General features: G+C 37.8%; 1 protein-coding gene across 7 annotated transcripts; it reads left to right on the top strand.

Annotated features, from left to right (window-relative positions):
* Window positions 1-66: 66 nt before the first annotated feature.
* LOC132258906 (uncharacterized) lies at window positions 67-20,208 on the top strand. Of its 7 annotated transcripts, none has more exons than XM_059756452.1 (8): window positions 67-485; window positions 12,253-12,363; window positions 12,434-12,573; window positions 12,767-12,998; window positions 13,067-13,738; window positions 15,236-16,114; window positions 17,197-17,284; window positions 19,050-19,153. In XM_059756452.1, exons 1-7 carry the CDS (start codon window positions 372-374, stop codon window positions 17,266-17,268), a joined length of 2,220 nt encoding a protein of 739 aa, XP_059612435.1. In that variant the 5' UTR covers window positions 67-371; the 3' UTR covers window positions 17,269-17,284; window positions 19,050-19,153. The 7 variants fall into 7 exon arrangements, with proteins under 7 accessions (XP_059612435.1, XP_059612429.1, XP_059612434.1 ...); XM_059756448.1 differs by lacking the exons at window positions 67-485; window positions 17,197-17,284 and adding exons at window positions 4,294-4,664; window positions 5,581-5,772 and having other exon boundaries at window positions 19,050-20,208; XM_059756447.1 differs by lacking the exons at window positions 67-485; window positions 17,197-17,284 and adding exons at window positions 4,294-4,721; window positions 5,581-5,772 and having other exon boundaries at window positions 19,050-20,208.
* The last annotated feature ends 263 nt before the right edge of the window (window positions 20,209-20,471 follow it).

Genomic DNA, 20,471 nt, shown 5'->3' with positions numbered 1-20,471 from the left:
GGAGTGAGCGAGACAACTATATGTGACAGAGGGGAATGTCAGCGTGACAGTGCAGAGGGCAGCACTTTGCAAATGGCAGGCAACCTATTTCGATTACACACTTTTTCCTCGCAATTTCTGCCCGAAACTCTCTGTTCGCAACCATTTTATCGTGTCTCTGCGTGAAAATCCACCCCCTTGTGCGTTCATGTGTCCCTACCAGATGGATAAGCGCGTGAAGAGTGGCGGGAAAGTGCTGAAATCCACCAAGTCGCCAGCGATGGTGCATGAATAGTGAAGTGTGACTTCAATTGTAATTTTTATTATGTGTTGGGAAATCCAGGAGAAAACAATTTAGAAAGTGTCTGGGATTACTGTGGAAATCAGCGCACATGGAGGACATGGGGAGCCCAATCCTGGGCCAGGAGAGCGACGTGCATCTCCTCACGACGGCTTCAGGGAAAGCGCAGTCTTCGAGGTCACTTCCCTTATTTTACGATGACGAGGTGAGTTCCATTCCTTTCAGCGCATTTTAGCATGTCTGCGAAGAGGCAATGAGACAAAAAAGACGCACACCATAACCTTCGGGCAGCTGAGCCGCTCTTGGAAGCTCTCGTTCCAATTTCTCTACACTTTTTCTCCGCTGCGCCCTCGAATCTGTGTCAAATTTGACGATTGTCCAAGCTCAATATAATCAATACACACACTTCTCGCCAATTTACATAACATCTCGCCCAGAGCATTCAGGTTTCCTCGCCATTCTGCCTCTCAACAGGTCGACGTCCACACAGAGATTAGCCAGAGTGATTCACACACTCTTGAGTCATCCGCAAAGGCCGCGCGAGAATATTCGTCAATGGATCAAATGCACATCCATTGACACTTTGGGCGAATCTCAGGGCTTCGCGGAGTCTCCCACGCGCCCGGAACCTCAATGGGTGGCGGACAAAGAGCGGGTGGAGCTTTCCTCCTTCGCTGCGGCTTCAGATAAGCACATGCAGACAGCGTCGTTATTTTGTCTCGTTGTCTGGCCGACGCGAGTTTGGTGGAAAATCACCCACAAGATAAGCTGAGAGCGCTTCTCCACAGGGATTCCCCAAGGCTCTTCACTCGAGAAGGTGTTTCAGAAGAATTCCCTGACTTTCATCAGCACTTGAACGTCTTTTGTGTATATTTTGTGCACATTTGGATCTTCTTTGTCACATGAAAACAATTGGCAATTGACTTCTAAATTTAATTCAAAAAGCACCACCGAAATTGCTATAGTGTTATTTCTTGGTTATTTCCAATTGAAGACCTAGAAACTCCGCCCATGACGTTGCTGAGTGAAAAAAAATTCACATTTTTTCTATGGAATGACTATGAAATTCATCGAGCATCACGTCATGTGATTTTCGGAGTTTTTTTGTGAGAAATTTACCTATTTTCTGAGTTCTCTAAGAAAATATCTCACACAAGATAGCGTGATGTTCTGAATCAAATTCTTAATTAGACTTTAATTTAGATCACCGACGACGAAGCGAACGATAATTCCTTTTAAAATCCACTGTTAAAAACCACCAACCATTTTTAAAGACTATGAATTTTCAACTCAATCAAATCATTAAATGACAAATGACATTTTATAAATGAATAAATTAATTATCAAATTAATTATTGGAATTCTTGTGTTTCGTGAGCCAAGAGAATTGATTACGTGATATTTTTCCATGAAAAATCACTCATCAAGAGGATTTTCTTGCAATATAATGACGACTCATCAAAATTATCATGTATTTTTACATATCACGAACGAGATTGCGAATAACTATTTTTGTAAGAATCTATAGGTTTGATCTTAAGCCAGATTAGGTTGATGTAGTTTATAACTTTAGGCTTTCAGAAAATTTCATCGAAGCCTAAAAATTCTTATCTTGCTTATTCTAATTTAGGTCAGTTTTTGCCCGTTTGAATGATTATTAATATCTCAAGAGTCTCAAGAGAAATCCAATAAGTAACAAAGGTCTTTGTAGAAACTGCGCCAGACTGTTAGCTATAGCTGTGAATTCATTGTAGCATTGCGACTGAAAGAACAGCAGAAGATGGAGGCGTTTTCATTCACTGTTAATTGCTTCATTGCATTATTAGGTGAGACATTCGCGCAGCACTGTAGCACAGGATTCAGTAATAATAATTGCATGTTTCATGCGAGGAGACAAAATTAACACCTTTCTCCATTTTGTCTCAAAATTCTGCCTAAGCTTTCTCATTGTTAACCCTTTCGCGAGGCGGAAAAGAAATTTGTTTTGTGGGCAAAAAGATACAATACACTCGGTTGTACCATGAAATGGATTACGCGGACTTCTTTTAAGCTTCCTTTGGCGACACTGTAATGGTTTTTAGATTAATGTCGGCTAGAGTGAGTGAGCGAGAGAGAGAGAGAAAAAACGCAGCGATTCATGAAAGTTTATAAATCATATAGATAAAGAAAAGGTGCGATGAAAGCAAAGATCTTCCGTGATTTGCTTTCTCACTTTGTGGAGAATTTATATTTTTATCGGCGCCACTTCAGGTTAATGATGTAATTCCAGCTTCATTACCCTATCGGGGAGAACCCTATCCGCTGTCCTAAGCGCTGCAAATGAATCAAAAATGCCCACACATCAATTAGCAACGGGTTCGACTCGTATATGATACTTTATATAAGTTTGTGGCCTACGTTCAGTAATGTGTGAAATCACACCTAGAATACATGTAGAGTGAGAATGGGAGAGGAAATGGAAAAGAATGCTAAAACGTGCAAACACAATTTTCACAAACTATCATTTTAATTGAATTAAATTCAATACCGATGATCCACACAGTAATACTTAGACACCCATCAATATAATTTAATTATACATTATGTAATTACGCGATTCGCTGTATTGTGTTCTATTGGTGGGCTATTTTTGTACAGCACGCACGCTATGTGAGATGGTTTCTTGATCTTGCCGTTGGCATTGTACCAAAAAAGTGGCGTTGGAAAGGCGGAAGAAGAAAGTTGATCCTGAATGCGTTTGGCGTGTAGAAGAAGGTATTTGCCACTAACACAGCGTGCGTATTAGAGAATTCGCTAAGCTCGTACGACCTTGCAACCACTGCTAAATGCGCTGTAATGTGTTGTTTTTGAGACACAAAATTCCAATACACTACTCGCCAATATTGCATTTCTTTTGTAGTGCTTCTTTTGCCCATGTACAATAATTGTACATAGAGAGAAGCATGACTTTATCTCGGCGTTTCTAATGCTATTGGTAATGATGACTGGTCACCTTAATTATAGTGTAGTTGCAACAGGTTGTTAAAATGTAGGAAACTTCTGCTCAAATATCACACAGCCACAAGGAGTTGTGCGCTACCTTTTGGCGACAAAAAGGTAATTGTAGTTGGCATTTACATTTACCTTATTATTAGTCAACAATGCACACAAATATATTACACTATTTGGTAATGCACACGAGTGTATGTTGAAAAAAGATTTTGATATTTTTCATGTTGCAATCTCGTGTCTAATTTCCGTTTGTAATGAGCTTTCAAGGGGAGAGAAAAGTTGAATTTTGGTTAAAGGAGAATTCGTAAAGGTTTCATCTTGTTTTGCGTATTGACAAGAGTTTTGTCACGTTTCTATTTGGAAAGATTAAATAGGGGAAAGCGGGGCGGGAATGAATTAGAATGTGACTATTTGAGAATTAAATCTTCTTTTACGGCTAGTAAAGTTCTTATGACATTTTCAAAAAGCGTGAAATAAGAAGAATCTTTAGAAAATAATACGATATAGTTTGGAGTTCTTAATGATTTCGTAAGATTTCTCACTTAATGTCTAATGATCTTGGTTTTTTTCTATCTCATTGCGAGTTTGTGTAAACTAATTCAAAAGAAAAGAGCTCAAAGTGGACTGCTCTCCCCTATGAGCTTTTAAATGCACAAAATGTGCTTTTTCAAGGCTCCGGGAAACTATCTCACCCTTCGCCGCTCACTGTAAACAATTTTTCTTCATTAGCCAGACTCAAGAATCGCCACTGACCACAAAAGCAACGCACTTGCCCAAGCATATTTAATTGTGGCTCCGAATTTAAAATGTCGTTATGTGATTATGGTGAATTGTAGGGATGGCGCGCTCTTGTGTTGGTGGTTGTAGTTGAGTATGAATCCAAGTACAGGTATTTCCAAGTGTCTGCGTGTTAACGTGACGTGTGGGGACTTTGGCTGGAGTTCTGCTTAATGCCCACTAACTCTAACAAACGAACCGTGTCATGAAGCGAAACTTTGCTTTCAGCAATCGCACAGCATGAGTCAGACGCCGATGGTCGATCGCGATGAACGTATTTTGCGCTATGATTTGATAGGCTCTCCATTCTTGCTGTGTTGTGTGTGGCTCAATAGAAAGGTGTGTGATAATAAGTTACAATTCACCCTGTATAATTATCCGAAATATATTGAATAATGGCTACATAATTTCACTCTGTGTGTGTGTGGATTATTAGAAAAGATCGGCGGCACAAAGGATGAAAAATTTAATAAAAGATTTGTGTGTGGGGTGAAAATTATGATGTTGAAGAGGAGCCAAAGAGAAAAAGAAGAGTGAAATTAATCTTCAGTTCGTGTGTGTGTTGCGGGGCTTTGAAAGTTTTACCCAAAAAAGATTTAACACTCACGCAAAAATGGTATTTGCTTAAAAGCATTAGCGAAAAAGATGTGTGGACTTCAAATGAAAAGATGATGTACATAAAATGCATTAAAAGTGTTGGCTTCAAGTGCTTCATTTCAATGCAATGAATCAATCTTGAAACTGTACATACAATCCGAACCAACCCAGCCGATGTTATATGCAAAGGAGAAAAAGTGTTCATAAATCAGAAAATTATATATTAGCTGGCAACTCTCGGTAAAAGTAATCTTTAATTTCGTGGCGGCTGTGTGTGAATTTGTATCAAGAATTTTCAATGAGTTTCTTTTTCTTTCATCTGTTATTTCAATATTATTTGAATGCAAATTGAAATTAATAAGCAAAATAAGACACCAATTCATCCATATCTAAAGAAAATGTTCAAAATTGAAATTTCAGTTCCAGTGAATGATTTGGTTAATTTCTTTAATAAGCCAACCATATGTTTAAAGTTCCCCCTACACATTTCAAGCGCATTTACATTATTTATTTCCACCACTTTTTAACGATTTGCTATGTACACTTTGGGTCTCTCTTCTATATAATCATGTGATACATAGAGAAAAGGAGAGATACACAAATCTCAAAGCGATATCCACTCACTTGTTTACTCTACATTGGCTTCCGTATGTGTTTCATTACAGTATTGTGTATTCATTTATTGTATTGTGTATGTAAAATGGATGAATTCAGAGTGTATGGCAGAATGATGCTCATAAAAGTAATTCCTTATTAACTTTATTTCAACAAATTACTCACATTTTAAAACTTTATGCTGGAACAGTTGATAAACTTTGCAATAAATCTCAAGAACAACACTTTTCATGCAGGCAAAGCGGAAGAGGAACAATTTATGTTAGGAATTCTATGGTTTCTATGTGCAGAATTATCAAAAATTGTATGTATATTTTCAGTGAAAGAAAAAATGTGAACATTGATAGTCGTGTTCTATTGAAGAAAGAGAATAGAAAAACGATTACAGTTTTAGAGAGTGTAAAAATGGCTTGAGTGTTATAAAGTGATTCAATGTGAATTGAATTTCGGCAGAAAAATAGTATTCAAGGATTGCAATCAATCTTAACCGGCAAAAAGTCAACTTACATACGGTAATTACATGTTTTCAATTCATTCAAATTGATATTTTTCCGTCGATTTTTTTCCCCAATTCACGTCACAGTATTTCTTGATAAACGTGAATAGTCGCCTGAAGGTCTTCCTTGCACATTTTTTTTGGTCTTCAATAAATTAAAGTCGCTTCATTGTAAAATATTTAATGAAATCTGAGGAAATTCTGTGAGTTTAGCGAGTAATATTTTTCCACTGTGATGTGTATAAAATTGCTCAAGTGTTTTAATGCTTGCGAAGATCGCTATTTTTTCACTGTCCCTGAGTTGTAAAATATTATATATTTTTTTGATTTCTTATGTTATAACTCTGGACACGAAGATTTTTCAACGACCTGAATAAATATTGAATAGGGAGAGTGGGGCGGATTTGGCCACAAAGTGGAAGCTTGATGGTTTTGAGATTGAATCATAGATAAATAGACTGTTGGCAATATTGGATTTGCGGCATATCAAACATCTGAATCTTCTCACAGCTAAAGTTGGGATGTAATAGATTTAAATAATAACCATATTGCTTTAGATCTTAGGCTTAGGTTAGGATAATCACATCAGAAATATTTGAAACCTTGTTCCCTGATACATTTTAGGGGTCTGAAAAACTCTAGAAAAGTATAAAATTTGTCGAGATAAAAGAGCTTAAAGTGGGGAAGAGCAGTTGCCTTAAAGTTTGTGCTACTAATCTTAAAGAGCCACACCAGCACATAAAAATTTGCATACTTAATTGGCGGATGATTCGAAGGTGTATTCATTTATCTAAATAACATGTTAAAATCTTTATCGTATTTAAAGCACGGACCATGCCTTTACTGCATGTTCTAAATGTTATTTTTCCGCTTTACCGTTTCTCCTCCACGAGCAAGAGCAAGAACGAATTGGATGTGGGAGTGAAAAGAGACTCTGTTAACCTCCCTTCCATAAATGGTAGCGAACTTTATCAGTGATGTAAGGCATAGAATTTTGCAAAAAGACATTTTCACATTTCTCGTAAATGCAATTTGGCTTAATTTTGTTGTAATACATTGAGTGAATGAAGGTGGAAGAACATTCATTAAAAACTGAAAGTGAATGTTGTCTGGTTGGTCTTGCGGCGCTCTTGTAAAGCCAACGTTTAACTCTTGTCTTGCGATGGGGCAACACAATGCGATGGGATTATTGTGTTGTGGGACTTTGATATTATATAGCACAGTGCATTCAATTGATCTAACCGTGAATATGTAGGAGCACTCTTTCTTAATTACTGTCGGCACTGCGGTGAAGAGATGAGAGTAAGACATGACAAACTCCCGTAATAAATGATATTGGGACAAAACTTCTTCTCTGCTCTGTAACACTATCCATGAATAGGGCAATAAATAAATTTGCAACAGTCACAGACGAAGCGCACGTAATAAGTTCGTAAGCAAGTCAACTAAAAATCGTCATTTCACACAGTATAAATAAAAATTTTTCATATTTTCCATGAAATGCACTTACACGATATGCTTCATATGCACATGAATTTCACAAAATACAAGACGATGGAAATGAGGTTCGGTAAACACAATGCGAATATAATGAAAGAAAAAACTTATCAAATTGTGGTATTATTCTCAATGCTATCATTCATAGATCAGTGCTGAAGATGACATGTGAATCTTTCATGCGCTGTACTCAACATAATCATTATATCTCTTCCAGTTCTTTTGCAAAAGCAATAAAATACGACTTGATAAATTGCATATTTTAAGAGAATCATATTCGTATCATCGTTTTTTCCTCAGTTCCTCCCCACTTTTGACTTAATATTCATGACTATTGTGCCACTAACAGGGAATCGTATTGAATAACGTTAATTACTCGTCACGTTTTTGCTCGAGAACCACAATTCTTTCACGTTTTTCAACAAGTGAATATTCGACTGCGAAAAAAGCGACTTAGAGAAATTAGATCCGCTTTCTGACCTACAATATAATATTCCCTCTCTGCCAATTGTTCGACTAATCATGCACAAATCCAATAATAATCACATGACTTCATTGGCCACGTGTTATCACACACTAAAATCAGCAGGTGAGATCCATACTGGAAGCTGCTGAGATTCTGTGATTGTTCTTATTTATGACTGCTTGGCAGAAAGCACGCAATGAGCGAGCAACGGTACTGTATTATGCAATTAAAATTTTATTTTTATGATTATACGAAAAGCTAAAGACCGTGATAATTAATCTGAGACAGATTCAACTCATATTTGCTGGTAGTCTAAACCACGTATTTACTGCCATTAGTAAAACTATCAGAGCATTGTATTTCATATTTAGCCTCCGCGGTATATTCTTTCCAACCATTTCGCTGATAATTTGATGAAGAAAAAAAACGTGCAGAAGAATCCAGTTACAAGTAACAGAGAACAATAAATACATACATTTTGATCTAATTCATCTTTTTTTTTCTTCTTTCATAAATAGCCAGCGATGGGTTCAATCAGTGCATAAAATTTTACTGGTCGTCTTCTTTAATTACCTCTCTTGTCTTACATCATATTGTATTCAATTATAAGGAAAACATTATATATATATCTTTAAACGTATGACTTAACATGCATAAATATGCGCTCTTTTACAGTACTTCGCTTCTGAGATCTGTTTGAAAGCATCTCGCGTGTCATTTTTAACTGATAAAGTGCTAAATTTGAAAGGTGTAAGAATAAATTCTCCAATTAAAATCTTCTTTAGTTTCTTAAGTCAGATTCTCAATTTAGTTTGGATAAATTCCTGGCGAGCCGTGATGAATTGTGTCGTAAATCAAGCGTCGTTGGCTTAAGTAACCTGAATCTTTCGTTTCTTGAATGTTTTGTGTCCATTTGACTCCTGGATTTGCTTAGTCTTAGACCACATTTTCTACACACTATTGTATAAAATGATCAGTGTAACAATATTTTCCTCTGACTGAATTTTTGTATCCCATAAATATCAGTTTCATCTTGGTAAAAGAATATCCAGAATTGTATTGTCAACCATTATGAAACTGTGTAAGCTATTTATAGAAATGGTTGTGTAAAAATTATATAAAAAGATTCCACGCATTCAATGCTGTGTAGTTATATAGGCTTATGGATATCCATGATTAATCGGGTGATCAAATAATAGTTGGGGAGAGCATAATTAAAGAAGAGGGAAGCACTTAATATTAGGTTGTCGTTGCTCAATGGCCTAGAAATGCTTTTATGGGAAATCCATGGGCTTATGTGTTCATATTTGTGTCAAATCTGCAGAAAATTATCAGAGTGCATTTTGCAATGCTGTCCATGGCTAAAAAAAGGCTTGTATGTTGTTTTTGCATAGTGAGAGAGCATGAGAAATAGTGAAATCGATCACCTGTCGCGGAGTCTCTCCCATACGATCAGTGTTGGTTATTGTATCTGAATCAGTGAATGAAATTGCCGGAAAAGGAAATTGAACAATGAAATGCAGAAAAAATGGTGTGTCTGTGACACAAAAATTGTATGTGATTCGGTCCATTAACTGCCTATTTACTTTGCAATACTCTTAATTTTTGCCTGGCATAGCGTGTGTTTTGCTGGAAGAATCTTATTTACTTTCGAACTATAGAGAATAAGAGTTGAATTGCACTGTGTTTGTATAGGCAATAAATTGATGAACTTTTTTTGCGTCTTCACTCTTTCGGCCGTTCAATTTCCAGATCATGAATTGAACGCTTTAATATCATCATTTTCTTATTTTGGGGAGAGAAAAATTGAGACCTTGAAGACTCAATAAGCAGATCATTTAGAGGAAAAGCCGATGGATTTCAATCTGTCAATTTTGTATGCTTTGCCGCTTGGCGCGATACGGGGAAAGTCTGAGCGCAAGAGAGAAATAAAGTCTTGTGCTGGAATGTTTCTTGCTACTGACAATGTGTGTATTGTACATAGAGACTAAAAATATCTTAATGGCCTGCACATCAAATAATTCATGCATATTTGATGACATGTATTACTAATAGTGTATTGATCAAACTTGCTAGTAAGCAGAAAATTCATTTTATGAAAATTTCACGAGAAAACTTTTATTTGTGCTACATTGTGTGTATAAATGCTAATTCAATTATTTGCACGTAATATTCTGATTTTGTTATTTAGTGACTTATAAAGAGGACAAAAGAACAAATCAGAACGTCCTTCTTCAGGAATTATTATCATATAACACAAGTTATATTGAAATCGAGACCTTCGTATTCACTTCATTAGATGTGATGTACAAGTAGAAAATCCACTCCATTGTTGTAGATAAACATAATGACAAGGTGAAACGGGATTTCATACAAATGATTTTGCACATATTCATATCTTTTATTACTCATATGGTGTGTTGTGTTGCAAGATGTGCAACGTAAAGTGAAAAGTTTTATGTCCAAAGTTTAATTGCTGCTGAACTTTGACACATTTTTCACTTTTATTGTGCTTACATGCCAACGAGAGGAAAATTTGCCTGGAAATTTCACTCTGACGCGCTCAAACAATCGGGCAAAACAATAAAACGGAGCGATAAAATGAGTGTCTAATCGATAAGTTTGCAGAATATTATTTCGGGGAATCGTGTGCCTCGTCTTTTATTTTGTAAATTTGCATTGGAATGTCTATGAAAGGCACACGAAATGGAGGTGAATTTGATATACAATCTAATGTGCCTTCAAAATCCAATTATATTTCCCTCTATCGATAATTCCATAACATCTCTCTGGTTATCTTCTGTTTAATAACATAATCAAATGAGGAGATCGTAATACCAGTGAATCTACTAAAAGGGTTTAAGCGCACTTTCTAATTACCGCTGCAATTATCGGAATACAATCTGTAATTGAAACGATCATTCATGACAGAGTACTTCCGGTAATTTCTTACACTCCACATAATGTACGTAAGTTGTGTACAGTATAATGTGATATTTTACTAGATTTTTTATTTGGTCATTCAGTTTTCAGACAAATTAAACTTTTACTGGGGATTTGCTATCGCGCCTTTAAATGCGCTCTCTGAAATTGGTGTAAAAAGTCAAATGTATTTGTGGCAAAAACGTAGAGAAAAGCTGAGCGGATGAATAGACTCTGTGTTTGTTATGTGAAAAAAGTGTAGTTGACTTTACATGCAAGACATATGAAATTGCTTGATTGTCGCTTGAAAAAGGCATCAATTAAGTTATTTTATCAAATTACAATATTATAAAATGACAAATATTCTTGTATTTCGATGGAAACTTACAGTCAGAGAGTGATATTTTATAAGCCACGCAATTCTTTTTTGTCTATAATGTGCCAAATTTTGTAATTTTGTGAGAGTTGTTTAATTGAGGAACAACATAATACTAATTTCATATAAAGAAAAACATAAGAAGTCAAAGTGTGATGAATGAAACACGCACGTCTGCATATTACAGGAAATTTCTGGGTGGAACAAAAAATGTGTTTCTTATAAAACAATGACTTGCTGTGTCTCCTTGAATAAATTACATTTAAATGGTGAAACCCAATACAAATTTGCTACTAACATATCTCGCCAATCTAAGAACAGAGGCTTTTTATTAATCACGACAACGCGACAGACTTGAAATTGAACTTCTTTCGGGATCTTCTGAACCTGCCAATGTGCGCTGATCTTACGTCACTTCCTGCACAATTCCAATAATATGAAAACCTTCCTTCACGCGAGAGTGAGCAGTATTTTTATTCAATTGAAAAAGAATCTTGAGTGTGGTTTGAGATGACCTCTAAAGTTCAAAAGCGAAGAATTTCCATCCCTACTCACTCGACTGAAGGCTGAAGATTGTTCTTGGGTGTCAAAAATGTCTTGTGGAATATGAGAAATATATTAAATTACAGTGAAGTGGTGTAGTTTTCGTAGAGGAAATGCAAAAAGTGGAAAAACATTGAATTTTCCTAAGATAGAATAACAAATTTTAGAGAACATTGAGCTATTTTGGCTAATATGCCTTGTAAATATTGAGATCAAAACATGAAAATGTGTCTCATTTCGTGCGTGTCAATTCTCAACTACTGCATATCATAAATATTTTCTGGTACACATGATATTTCTTCGTCGGGAGGCTGCCAAATACGGAAGAAAATATGTCATCACTGCATTGGGTGACTGAAAAGTATACAATGCGCGCGCGAACTGACATAAAATGATTGTGCAGGCGTAAATAAGTGATATATTCTTTTGATTTCATTCACACACAATTTAATATAATATGAAATCCAAACAATGCATCCAAGTATAAAGAAAAACCTTCTTTTCTTTGAAAAGTTCATTGCGCATAATTACACCTGGCGGTGTTGCTGTGTATGTAAGAAATAAGTGGGTATGGAGCAGTGAAAAATGAGACTTTCTTTTCCTCACCCAATCTCAAGTTGCAATATGTTGAGTGTGATTTTGAGTAATGTTATCAAAAATATTGAAAATGCTCTTTTCCTCTTATGTTTCAGGGCGAACTGTGCACGTTAGGGGCAAGAGTTAGCCAGATGGAGTGTATGCCACTGAGATCGCCTCCAGGACCTTATCATTATCACGTCACAGATCAAACAAAGTCATTGCAGGTAGAATTGAGATGAATTTTCAGATCATTTGAGGTATTTCATGTGATGTTTTCTGGTCTCGATTTCTCAGGAATTACAGAATGAAGTCGGAGCTTTACTGGAATTTCGTGATTTGGTTATTGAAACCTTCCCTGATCTCAAACACAAAATGGCATCATCGTCAGCATCTAGTACAATTACAGGCCTGCCATCGTCTTCATTGGCGTCAAGGTGGGTTTTTTTTTTTAATTATAATTGTAGTTTGGACCAATTGTAAATGAACTGTGTAGAATTTTGTCTATAAAAACATCTCAACAATTAACGCTTTATATCCCGAATAAATCACAATGCGTTGGGATTATTATAAATAGCACGCTTTAACAATAGTTTTCCTTCTATTTATATGTGCGCTCGCGGAAAGCAGAAGATCAGAGTGGGAGCCAGGGATTCGCGTGCGTCGGAAATTGACACCCAAGGAGAATGCGGAAATATCGTCGTCATCGCTGATAAGGAGCCGGAGTAATTCGCACAGTGGCAAGAAGGAACCAAAGAGTGGCGAGGGAAATGGCAGTGTTGTTCAGGATTCGGGATTCTCCACGGAGACGAGTTCGTCGAAGGAGACACACAGTGCCTCATCGACAAATGGTGCTATGCAGGTCAGTGACGAGGAGACGATTTTTCTGTGACGATGAATAAACAGAAGAAATTGATATTTAATTGGCAGGGAGTAAATGTATCAAATACATCACAACGTATGACGATGGACAGCGACAATGAGCTGTGGAATTTATTGGATGTGCTGCATAGGAAGAGCAATCGGCTTCGCGATGAGGTGGAGCATCTGCAGCAGCTGGAGAAGGAGCGCTGCAGGACATCGAGCATCCCGCACAGCTTCCAGAAGCAGCTCGACAGAGTGGGTAAGGAGGATGTGCAGCTGTTGCGGAAGGAGCGGGATCGACTGCTTGACAAACTGGCGGAAGTGGAGGCGGAGAATCTGTCGGGGCGCATCAAGTCGACGAGTCTGGAGGATCAAATGAGTGCTTTGAGCCTGGCCAAGAGGGAGCTCGAAGAGCAGTTGAAGGCGGCGCTGAGTCAAAAAGTGGAGCTGAATCTGCGCCTCAAAGATCTGCATCAGCAATTTGAGGCCTCCAAGCAGTCACGTTTGAACAGTGGCCGGAAGTTGTCGACGCCTGAGCATGCTGGAAGTGTTGCGCTGGCGACAAAAAGTGTGCGCAGCGATGGCGTGATTCTCGGACGGCTGGATGGACTAGTCAGCACACCCAATAGACTGAATAAAGTGAGATTAGCGGACTCGAAGAAGATCGAGGCGATTCTGTTGGAGAACAACGTTGTGGAACTGCAACGACACCTTCTAACACTCACCGTTCAGAACCAGGTGAGTTATTTCAGTCTTTAATTTGGGCAATCAAGGGGCGGGGCGTGCAATTGGGCGGGGCGAAAGTGAATTCACAAGTGGATGAATTCGCGAATGGCTTCCTAGTTCGTGTAAATCGTTTCGATAATCATTTTATAGGGACTACACAAAGTGCACAGAGTTAAGAATGTTGTAAACCGATGATGTTTGATCGATTTCAAAATCATTTGACCATGATTTGGAATATATGAATTTCCCCGAAGAGAGTTTGCGTGTCTCGTGTGCCATGTGTTTATCGAGCATTTTGTGTATGAAAAGTTGTAGCGCGAAAATTTATGGGAGAGTCGGAAAATTCAATAATTACATTCTATACGGGGTTGATAAGAGAGTGTGTAAGAGTGTGATTATGCAAGTGTCGAATGTTTGCTGAAAGCGAAAATGCTAATTAAAAGCTCCGCGTCGAGATCAATCACTTTTGTCAACACAGCGAAAAAGAGCATTAATTTATCGAAGCACACACATGCAAATTGCTGGGAGACATTGAAAATTCCCATTGCAGAGACTGATGTGAATTGGAATCAATATCATTCTCAAATTGACTTTAGAGAATTTCATTGTTATTTTCTCTTTTCGATTTCGCGTTTATATTTAATTTATTTTTTGTATGAGCCTGATTATTGACCATCCGACGCTTTCTAAATTTATTATCATACATACTATTTGTTAGACGTGAATGTGTGTGTGTGTGTGCAACTAAAATCTCTCTGTGGTTGATAGAAATAAACGTGAGAATTGAATTGTATTTTTTGCAATGCACGTTTATTGTTTGATGGATTAATACATCCATTGTTCGCCACACTCATGAGAGAGATGAACTGGATGGAGTTGGAGAAGAGAGCTATTGATTAAATAATTACTAACTTACTAAATTATATTGACGTTTCTCTCTTGCACACTCTCTGGAATGAAAATGCTGCTGAATATTTTTCGAGAAAAGAGTAAAAGTGGCAATGAAGTCATGTCGAAAGTTGAATGCAATTGATAATAATTGTGTTCAGCCAGGCTTTGGTGATTATTCAATATATGTATTTCTTCTCTGTTTGTTGTCATTATATTGCCTTTGAGGAGAAATACAATGGTTAGATTTATTCACTTGCAAATTCCTTTAATAATGATTCGGCGTAGAGACGAGAAAAGTGGAAATTTCCGCCTTTTCGCGTGTCAGAGACATTTGAATGGCCGAGAAGATGATTATTGCCGGGTGTTAAAGAGGGACTTAAACAAAGAAATATTCAAAGATAAAAGTCAAACATTCAAATAACGTATAATCTTTCAAAATTGGGAATAATGGCAAGTTTTTGCGCACTTCTTTTGAGAGTTGGGTGCTTTTGAAGTGAGTTTTCATATATATGTATACTTGAATCATATATACATATAATTTCTCCAATTCAGTTTTCTTGTCCACATTCAAGCAGCGAAGCGTTAATTGCTCTTTTTGTTTTGTGTCGCACATCGCAGGTACTGCAGCAGAAGTTGGATAATGCCACTCGATCGAAGATTCACCTTATCAAGCGCTTGGACAAGGCGAAGGAGGACATCGATGACCTGAAGTTCCAGCTGGAGGAGAAGAACATTGAGTTCGAGGGCACGCGAGCGCAGCTGCGAGTGCTGGAGAATAAGTCCAGTGCCCGGTTGGACTACAGTCCGACGTTCAAGTTGTCGCCGACGCGCGACTCGTTGATCAGGCAGTCGCAGATCTCGACGCCGAGCATGAAGGCGATGGTGCCGCTGGCGATGGACGAGATCATGCAGCACAGCAGCAGCACGGAGTCGGCGCAGGATCAGTCGGAGCAGAATCGTGCCTTGCCGGAGACGCCAAAGAAACGTCCTAGTCGCATTCCGCTGGCCGGCACCAAGGCCAGCGCGGCGCCCAAGCCGCCGACGGGGCGCAGCAATGGCAAATCCAGTCCCTCGGGGCCGCCGTCCAACCGCAGCCTGAGCAAGAGCACGAGCAGTCTGATGGCGCGCTCGGGGCCGAGCTCAGTGAAGAAAGAGGGCGGCTCGCCAACACCCAATCGGCCAGACTCGGCGCAAAGCTGGCGCAAGGACACGTCTCTGGGCACCAACAGTCGCGGTTCGTCGATTCCCGTGTCAGCGAAATCCACTCCGTCCGCGGCGAAGCCGCTGCACTCGCCACTGCCGCGCGCCAAGAGAGATTCCGCGACAGCGAAGACGCGCAATTTGGATGTCAGCGTGTCGCCCGCGAAAGTGGCGTCGAGGAGAGACTTGAGCGCGGCGACGCCACCGCCGCAGAATCGCGCGAAGCCGTCTTCAGTTCCAGTTCGACGAATGTCCGGCGCAAGAAATGGTGACACACAAGATTATGAGAATGGAAAGGTACGCAATCTGCGGTCGAGTTTTTGGAATTGGTTCAAGAGCTAATTTGTGTTTCTGTGTGTGTCGGATTTGACTAAAAAGCGAACTCTTTCTCTGATTAATACTATCATGGACAGTGATAAAGATCAAATGCCGCGCATGTATATAGAAATAGTTCATTGCGCCATTCAAGATTGAGACATTTTCGGACAGAGATTGAAAAAGTTTATGATAAACTCTGAATTACCAACAAGTACAGTCAAAATCTAATTAACTGTATATAAAGTAATTTCACGTGTGATATTTAAATGAATAAAAAAACAGAGAGAAAGAGAGAGATAAAGTTAAGAAAAAAGAGGAGGAAAGGAATGAGAAAAAGTAATGAATTCGAATTATGAATTTTATTAGCAACTCTGAAACATTTTAATTGTGATTTTAATTAGTTGTTACATTTCATATACTGTTTTAATGGTAGTTTTTTCCTTTCTTTAAGTCATAAGTGTGGTCAAGTGGCTGAAAGAAGTTGAATAATTTTTCTGGTCAGCTCAATTCATTCAAAAAGAGAATCTAACTGTCGAAGAGATGCGAATTCCTCTAATAATTTCTCTACATATTTGCAAAAGAAATTGTGAATAACCAACTAAATCTTGCCTCTTGTGACTTGCACGTGTTATTTTTGTTGACAAGCTGTACTTGTGTAAGATAACGTCCGCCAATATAGTGTTCCTATCTCTCTTATCATTCATTTTATGCGAAACTAACAGTATGAATAATGCAAGAAATAAAATCATAGCCGTTTTAACAATAATCAGCAAACATTTTACACCGTAGAAAGAGGAGGAATAAAATATAAAATTTGTAATTAAGAGAGTATAAATTCAAAATAGTGGTCATTTTCGGTTCATTCAGCAAATTAATACTTGCGTAACACCTGATCGAAATTGGTTTTGAATGTAAAGCAGTTTTTCTTGCACAATGAATCAATTCGATTTTATTTTCTCACTTGAGTTACACAAAAAAAGAGAAGACAGAAAAAAAGAGAGAACAGTTTTGTGTTGAAGAGAGGCAAAGCGTAAAAAGTACTTAAATTATGGACTTTGAAGGACATCGAAAGGCGCTACATTCGACGGGATTTGTATCCAACCATTCCAACCATCAGGATTGAGGTCTACTAGTACTTTCTCCTGTTTCGTAAGTCCTTCTCCCACGTTTTGTTGATTGTTTATACCATTTCTAGCTGCAACATTGCTGGCTTGTAGATTTCTCAGTTCATTTTACATGATTTTTGGTTATTTTACCTCAATTTATAGTTCATTTTTTTGCACTTGTAGATGGATTTTATTTTATAGAGATTAGTACTAAAAATGCCACTTGTACACCCGCTAATCATTAACACAGCCGATAACCCATATTCATTGACAACATTCACAATAGTCATCCATACAAATGAAAAGAGTGAAACTGAAAGCAAGATGCCCTGGGAGAAAATGTGATTTCGTGATTTGAAGCAGTAGTTATTTACTCAATTGACCCACCTTTTGTGCTTCTGAGAAGAGCAGAAAAGAAAACAGTGTGTTTGGAAACCGCAGAATTTTAATTACATGACATATATTAGAGAATTATTAGATAATCATAATCATTAGGGAACATTTTTTTCTCGTATTGCAACACATTTCAGACATCATCAACATTGCTCATTGACAAACATTCATTGTAATGCAGAATCAGTTGTTGTTGGATAAGATTTTCCACCAATTTCACTGATTCTTTTGATGCTGATTAATTTGTAAATAGCATGCGCTTGTCAGAGAGTCAATTTGAAGGGAGTTTTTAATGGGAAAAGGAGACAGAAGACAATCCTGAAAATTCCTCATCCTCGTCCGCAAATTCCTGTAGAATCCCTCGAATGTAAGCTAATTCCTGTTCATAATTATTAACAAATTTACACTAGTGGAGAGATGAATAGCACGTGTGGTAATTAAAAGAGCGATGAACGAAAAGTTCGCAATATTAGTTAGCAAAGTTAATCGACTGAAGCATTTGAATTAAACATTGGACTCAAATCTAGCGCTGAGGCAGAGAGCAAGAGATTAAAATTATGTAATTTTTTCAATATTTGATGAGATCTGCGAAAATAATTGTCATTTTAGATGAAGATTGCAATGTTTTCAGAGCGTTGCCACTCAGAATTAATTTAACACACTTTGTAAGGTCCAAATCGCAAAGATATGAAGTTTCTCTGCGTTTGTATGCGCGTGAAATTCTTAACTTCAAAAGTCAAGAAACTTAACTTGAAACTTAACTTAGAACTCATTCATTCTTTGACTTTGGATGTTCTCATTGCCAAAATCTTACTATTTTAATAATTGAAGAACCAGATAGAATGAAAATAAAGCAGACTTTAAAAAATCGTATTTAGACACTTTAGATTTGCATTATCAATATCACTTTCGACTTTACATTAGCAAGAATAATAATTCCTCTTTACAACGTGCTAATCATACTTTTGCTAGTGTACATTAAGTTCTAAGACACTGACTGATAGAAAATTCCAACGATGAAATCAAATAGAATCTTTTTTTAATCAATGTTACATTGTAAAAGAAACGATGAGAAATTGTAATAACTCTAGAATTTAACCACAAATCGAATTGACAGAGAGATAAATTCTGAAATTAGATAAACAGAAAGTATTCCACAACACAAAAGGGTGAAAGATGATTAACAGTGATGGATTTGTTTAGTTTGGGCGGCGTTTAGTTATGAAAGATCATAGGATCGCCTTTATAGTTTTCCTTCCTTTGTGATTAGAGAATGGAATTTGAGAGCATTTTTTGCCTTTCTCCCCCCTCATCATCCACTTTGTCGGTTTGCGTGGAGGAATACTTGCATTTAATCCCATTCCTTATGTTTTTTCTTTTCTTTTCTCCGGTGTCTTCCCCAAAAACCCCGGCAGTTGTGCAAGAGTGCGGAGAGTGTGGCGGAAAAGGTTGAGAATGAGGGTGATTTCCGGGGGTCGCGCGACCTCATTCGCGAGTACTTGATGAGGACGCGCATCCAGCAGCCGCCGGCTATCTTCCAGACGCCCTTCGAGACCTACACTAGCCCGGTGGCGAACGTGGAGGTGGCTTATCGCTATCCGGAGGAGCACAGCCGACACAGCAGCGTGTACAGGGAGAAGAACCGCGACATGGAGATCAAGTACTACCATGACAACTACTCGATCGATCTGCTGAACTCTCAGAGCAAGTCTGAGGATGAAAGCAGCGCCAGGAGGTCCGTGATCGCTCTCCAGGAGAGTCCGGAGGTGGTGAAGAGCTCCAGGGTCGAGAGCTCGTGTCGCCTCATCGGCAAAGTGAATCCCAACATTCTAAAGACGTGGGAGCAGCTGAAGGGCGGCTCTGACGATGACCAGAGACTACAGCGAGTGTTCTACAAGACAACCAAACAGTCCTCGGGCGTTTTCTATGACAGCATCGACAACAGCATCGGAACGACGGCTTCGGACGAAGCGGCGCCGGCGGCCGGCGAAGTGATGGCCGATTGCGACTCTCTGCTGGCCAGGAAGCACACCAGCTGCTGGTCACTCGAGAGCGAGAATAAGTATATCATAAACTGAGCAACTTCTGCAACCATTCCACGACTAAATTATATAATCACACTCTTAATAAGTAAGGAGAGCAAAGCTATAAAACTACTGAAGTAAGGAAATCATTGATAAAAGAACATTTATACACACAAAAAGAGCAAAAAGATGAAGAAAACAATTAGATAATATTCTGTGATATGCATTATTTGTCTGAACTTCAATTTTTTCCTATTTAGATTGATGATGAATCAGGATTTTCGTTTGATATTAACAAGAAATAGTAGAAAATCCCACGCGAAAAGAGATTTACAGAATCATCACACAATATATTTGAGGTTTTCTATCAAATTTAATATAATAGATTTTATGTGATAAAATATTTATTTCCTAGAAGCGAAATTGGAAGCATAATACTTTTTTTTTGGATCTTCAACCCAAATTGGAGGGTTTTGCAAATTGTGAACAAAGAAAATTAGAGAGAATAAAGTGCATTGTAGAAAGTTATGTAAGAGGATATTTTATTTTATTATAAAGAGAAAAAGGAAAACAAAATGCATTGTAACATTTAATAATGTATAGAAAATATGATATATATTTAAAAGAAAACAAATATTTTATCCCATAATTAATATTTAAGATGAAAGAATTTCATGTATAGACGATGTATTATAAAACATTTGAAGAATGAAAAGCATTAAAAACCACTTTTTTCATCGGATTATGAGGTCTCTTAATGTTAAGAGAGGCGTTTTGCGAAGAGTTTTGAAATTTGTCGACGCGCGTTTAGGG

The sequence above is a fragment of the Phlebotomus argentipes genome, unplaced genomic scaffold (assembly GCF_947086385.1).
Source record: "Phlebotomus argentipes unplaced genomic scaffold, Phlebotomus argentipes genome assembly scaffold_4, whole genome shotgun sequence".
Lineage (NCBI taxonomy): Eukaryota > Metazoa > Arthropoda > Insecta > Diptera > Psychodidae > Phlebotomus > Phlebotomus argentipes.
The sequence above is the reverse complement of the archived record's forward strand: the minus strand, read 5'-3'. Positions and strand labels throughout refer to the sequence as shown.

Excerpts from the sequence above, each read along its gene's own strand:
- LOC132258906 (XM_059756446.1), top strand. The coding sequence starts at position 372 with ATGGAGGACATGGGGAGCCCAATCCTGGGCCAGGAGAGCGACGTGCAT. Across the intron at positions 486-12,252 it reads CCTTATTTTACGATGACGAG|GGCGAACTGTGCACGTTAGG; the intron begins GTGAGTTCCATT and ends CTTATGTTTCAG. Across the intron at positions 12,574-12,766 it reads TCGTCTTCATTGGCGTCAAG|AAGATCAGAGTGGGAGCCAG; the intron begins GTGGGTTTTTTT and ends CGCGGAAAGCAG.